General features: G+C 49.3%; 2 protein-coding genes across 8 annotated transcripts in view; both read right to left on the reverse strand.

The window, feature by feature from the left end:
* LOC125951262 (protein abnormal spindle) overlaps window positions 1-920 on the reverse strand; it is a 7,534-nt gene extending 6,614 nt beyond the window's left edge. The window contains exons 1-3 of the mRNA XM_049679969.1: window positions 807-920; window positions 542-718; window positions 1-465 (exon numbers count right to left, since the gene is read on the reverse strand). The exon at window positions 1-465 is cut by the window's left edge and continues 1,356 nt beyond it. Of these exons, the coding sequence (XP_049535926.1) occupies window positions 1-465; window positions 542-718; window positions 807-821 (657 nt within the window). The 5' untranslated portion in view covers window positions 822-920. The remainder of the gene's footprint in view (window positions 466-541; window positions 719-806) is intronic.
* Window positions 921-1,388: 468 nt separating this feature from the next.
* Window positions 1,389-5,000, reverse strand: part of LOC125950759 (tolloid-like protein 2) — a 19,501-nt gene continuing 15,889 nt past the window's right edge. For 6 of the 7 annotated variants that reach the window (XM_049679012.1, XM_049679011.1, XM_049679013.1 and 3 more), the window contains 4 exons: window positions 4,999-5,000; window positions 3,899-4,545; window positions 3,357-3,791; window positions 1,389-2,894 (listed from right to left, as the gene is read on the reverse strand). The exon at window positions 4,999-5,000 is cut by the window's right edge and continues 204 nt beyond it. In XM_049679012.1, coding sequence (XP_049534969.1) covers window positions 2,421-2,894; window positions 3,357-3,791; window positions 3,899-4,545; window positions 4,999-5,000 — 1,558 coding nt within the window. In that variant the 3' untranslated portion in view covers window positions 1,389-2,420. The remainder of the gene's footprint in view (window positions 2,895-3,356; window positions 3,792-3,898; window positions 4,546-4,998) is intronic. The other variant, XM_049679016.1, reaches the window with a different exon arrangement.

Below are 5,000 nucleotides of genomic sequence, written 5' to 3' on the forward strand. Positions count from 1 at the left end.
CTTGTTGCTTGATCCAAGCACCGGTTCAGTAATCCGTGAGGCGTAGGAACCCATTCGATTGGACTGGCTTCGATTACGACTTGATTCGGTAACAGACGTTGCGGGTGTCGCCCAAGACGAAACCTGCCGCACGGGCAATGCTTTCGTTGTTTTCTTCGGCAATACGTTGCGCTTGATGTTAACCTTCGGCGGTGAGGGTGACTTAAGTTTAAGCTTCGTCGGCACGGTGAACGATTTGGCAACCGATTTACGACTGGTCGGCTTAAGCTCGATCGATTTCAGAATCAATTGCACGTCTTTCCTGTGTCCAAGGCTATCGGTGAAGATGATCAGTTCCTTTCCAATGAGTGCAGTCGTTGGATTCCACACCATTTCCCAGGATTTCTGTTCTCCCACCGATAGTTCTATCGGATCCCACTCATATGAAATGCCACACTCCGGTTGCGGTACCCTCGTCAGTTGTACCTGCGAAAGGAGCACCACATCGTTTAAGGCCCCGGAATCCTGTTAATCATACCGCGGCATCCCGAAACCGACTTACCTCTACCGCAGATTTGTGTGTGTTGCGAAGAATCAACTGCCTCCGGGCCGTTTTTCCTACCGGAACACCCTCAAACACAACTATAGCCTTCGGTGTGAAGGGACCCAGCTGCACCAGCGTCGGTTCCCGGGCTTCGTTGTTTCTTCTCGCTGCAACACGCGGCGGAGTGCAGGATACCTATTGGCGATGGATAATCAGTCCGAAAGGGTGCGTACAGCGATGTGTTATCGAAACGATTCCACTGAAGATCGGAGCATCATTTTACCTCGAACGCACTCATCTTCCGCTCAGGCCCACATAACCCGCGTAGCTCTAGCACAGAAAAAAAGGGGCCGACACAACACACACAACACACAATTCACTAATTCCTTTAGCTGCGTCTACGGCAACAAGTAAAATGGCACGTTGGCTCTTTCGTGATTTGGTTTTTCGTTTTTCGTTGATCTTTTGCAACCGCAACCGCAACCCAAGCCAAAATCTTGCGACAGCCGTTGACGGCCGTTGCGAAAAAACGTTACGATTCGTTTTGACAGCGGTTTACCACAGTGCAACGTGCGACGAACTGTGGTACAGTGCGTTTCAAAATGAGAGGTCTGCGCGGAGAAATTATTCGTTCAGTCCTTGGTAGGAGGTGTAGTCTAGGAGTGAGCGCCACCTGGTGGTGGCTTATTAGGGCATAGTGTGTCTAGGCTAGAGATAAAAGCAGACAAGCCGGAGGAGAGGCAATTGAGAGACAACAAGCCAGAGATACGGAGCTACGAATAAAACCCACGAAGTACAACGCTACAGGAGGTAGGAGGATGTGGGTGAATTACTAAATATTTAGTCATTTTCAAGAGCAAACATATCGATGACGAAAATTGGTTGAGTTTATTGTTCAATCTTTTCAAAAAATGACACGAAATTATGTCGCTGCATTGAACCGCAACGACAATTACTACTAACTACCACGGCGAGTTTCTCCTCACGGCTCCTATCACCTGCCTATCTCCAGTCGCACGCGCACAATTTTGCCCAACACTTATGACCACCAAATTGGTCTCCTGTTAGCGCCAGCGTTGATCCCTCCCAGTAGGAGATAGAGAGGGTTGAGAACTCGGGAAGTAGACAAAGAATGTGAGAGAGTAAAAGACATTCTAGGCTATGTATTCTAGGCTAAAAACTCTTACTATAGTAACATCTGCTGATATGAGCTTTGAACGAATTCATTTTCTTAGTGAGCAATTGTCGGGTGCTCCTAGCCTTAACTGTGCTTAAAACGGATTGGAAGGGACCTACGGGGTGTGGACACCGCCGTATAGAGTGTGAGAAAAGATGAAAACACCCTAGACGATGGCAGACAACAGTGGGTTCGTACCATATATTACAAGGAAATCCGCTCGCGTGGGTGTCCGCATCGCTGTAAATAGAACTTTTCATGCATGTATATACCTAAATATATGTATACATCTTCATATATATATACTGTATATATATCTATATATAGAAGTGTGTGTCCCGTTTACTTATGGTTTAATTGATCGCTACTCAATTTACTGGCTACGACTTTTGGTACACACAGGACACATGCACACAGATGATCGTCCTCCATGGGGCGGGTTTTCTACCTAAAACTAAATTCCAACCGAATACACTTGTTGATCCTTGCGCCCTGCTGATAGCTAAAGGTGGATATTAAATCCATTCGCTTCTAGTCTCAACCCGGAATCTAAATTTGCTCACTCGCTTGGGGTTGTTGATGGTGATGAGTTCGCCAAGCGAGAAGCAGCTACAGCCGGAGCAGGGGAATTCGTTGGTTGGAGTTATATTGTCTGCTTTGTCGCAACTGGCACCAGATACCACGGGTTGGCAGCTGGCAAGAAAGATGTTTGATTATGTTTCAGTCAATCGCCTGCGAGGAGCGTATCTCGTTCTGTACGGCGTCCGGAACTGGCCTCTTCGTTGGCAAGGGTAGCTGCTTGGGGAAGACCTCATACTCGATAGCGCCGTCCGGTAGGGCCGGTGCCTCCTCCTCCGTGTGCCGTCGGCCCCCTGGACCCTGATGTTCCTGCTCCTCCTCCTCCGCTTCCTCTTCCCACTCTTCCATCACCTCCTCCTCCTCCTCCTCTTCCACCTGCTCCACCTCCACGTCCATATCTTCGGCCTGTTTGATGAACACGGGTTTTAGTGAACCGGGAAACGGGAGGATTTCGGGGCTTTCAGAACCTTCTTCTTCCTCCTCGGTGATCAGCAGCAGGTCTTCGTTTGGACTGATGGCCACGTACGAAGCCGAGAAGCCCTTAAAGCCGACCGTATCGTCCGAGCGGAACCGCACCAGCAGCCCTTCTTCCATCGAGATGATTTCCGGTGGATTCTGCGTTGACGTGGGTTGTGGCGAATCCGCGAATGTGTTGCGTGTATCCGGGAGGGAGATCCGGGTTCGCGGAAAGAGAAAGAAATAAAAGACCGAATTGACGATCGCGCAAGATCGTCCAAAATACAGCGAAAGGAAGAAAGAGAGAAAGAGAGAAGAGACAGAAAAAGGGTGCGCAGAGCGAGAGAGAGAGAGAGGCCGGGAGGTTGAGAAAGCAGATAGGAGAAAGGAAGGAGCAGGCGGCCGGATCGGAAGGAGTGGTAAGGATGGACATGAAAAGAAGAAAAAGAAGAAAATAAAGCAAAAAAAAAGAAAAGCAATAGAATAGGATGCAAGGAGTCCTCCTCTCTCACACCCTGGCGTACCATATGGCCTCCCACACCCGTGCCAAAAATCGAGTAAAACATTATCCCGAACCCAGCCCCCTGAAGAAGGTTGACCTACGGGCCGGAAACAACCTACCGAGTTGCCGCAGTATTTCCCGTGCAGTGGGCCACTTTCATCGTCCAGGCCACCGTACACCTCGACGTAATCGTACGAGCACAGCTTCTCTTCCTCCAGCTCGAAGCTCAGGAACTTGAGCTGGACGGTGTGGTAGCGTGGGGCCACGATCGTCCATTCGCAGTCGGCACCATTATCGTACATGCCGGAGCCGAACTTGATGTGCGAGTAGAAGTGGTTTTTCACCACGGTTGCCCGTAGCCGGCCACCGCAGGCCGTCGAGTGGCTGGCGAAGAAACCCTTCCGCTGTACGCTCGTGTCCGTGTTGAACACCATGTACATCTGGTTGGACGAGGATGATATGGGGTGCGGCGTTTTGCCACCACAGAACCGTCCTAGTGTGTGACTGTCCGGGGAGTTTCCATCGTAGATCACGATATGATCGTATGCGCATTCCTGTGGGCCAGCGAGAATCGAGACATGCCGAGTAAGCCGTATTTGCTGAGCCAAAATACTCCAAAAAACCGTGACACAACCCGTTGTGGCTCGCCCCCGCTGCTTACCTGATGCGGCTCTATGTCGAACACGTTAAACACTAACCGTATCCGGTGACCGGGCGTGGTGGTAAAGTGCCAGATGCAATCCTTTTTGGGCGGATAGTAATCGGGATAGTTGGGGCTAAGGATTTGTCCGTGCGGACTAAAGATCTCGTGCTTGCAGCCACTTTCCTTGCAATCGTGACCATTGTCGTGCAGCGTGTACCCGTTCCGGCACGAGCACAGGTACGAGCCGATCGTATTTTTGCATTCCTGCTGGCAACCACCATTGTTGACCGCACACTCGTCAATGTCGGTGAAGTAGACCGCCGCAAAGCCCGTCTTCTGGATGGTCTTATCAGACCGGAACACCACACGGAGTATGTTCCACTCCGAGGTGACGGCGGGCGGTACGCTTGAACCGCAGAACGAGCCATGCTTGTGCAGGCTACCGTCGGGGCTCTTCGACAGGACAGCTACATAGTCGTACTCGCACTCCGACGCTTGATAGAACGTGTTACCCTCCAAGTCGAAGTGGGTGAAGTTGAGCGTGATCTTGTGCTGCGGCAACGCCACTATCTCCCACACGCACTCCTTCATCATCGGGTACTCTTTCGGGAACGAAGGCGACTGAATCGTACCATTCCGAGCGTCCAGCATCCCACCGCAAGCATCTGTCGGGCAATAGGGAGTACGTGAGTCGGATCATTTTAGGTCTATGTATTATTTTTTCCGATTTTCCTTTAAGATAGCGCCACTTATTAAGGGAAAGCCTCTCAGCCTGTTTCTTATGTCGTTTTAAAATACACACAAATACATTTACAACACAATAAGTGACTAATCATTATATTAGCAGTAAAATATTTTTTTGCTCAGTCCAACATGTCAACCTTGTGCATTATGCGGGGAATTTTAACAACTTTTTTTCATTTGAAAATTGCGCGAGGAAACATAGAAAAAAATGTGGACCAGGGATGGGAAATACTTTAATTAATTTAATTTTTCTTTTAATTTAGAAAATAAACAGTTTTGTGCGACTTAAAAATACTGCCAAAAAAAATGAATGCATGGACCTAATATTATGAGACCAGAATCGGGTAATCCTGTTTTGTCGGTTGGCTACTTACTT

The sequence above is a fragment of the Anopheles darlingi genome, chromosome 2 (genome assembly GCF_943734745.1).
Source record: "Anopheles darlingi chromosome 2, idAnoDarlMG_H_01, whole genome shotgun sequence".
NCBI classification, from domain to species: Eukaryota; Metazoa; Arthropoda; class Insecta; order Diptera; family Culicidae; genus Anopheles; species Anopheles darlingi.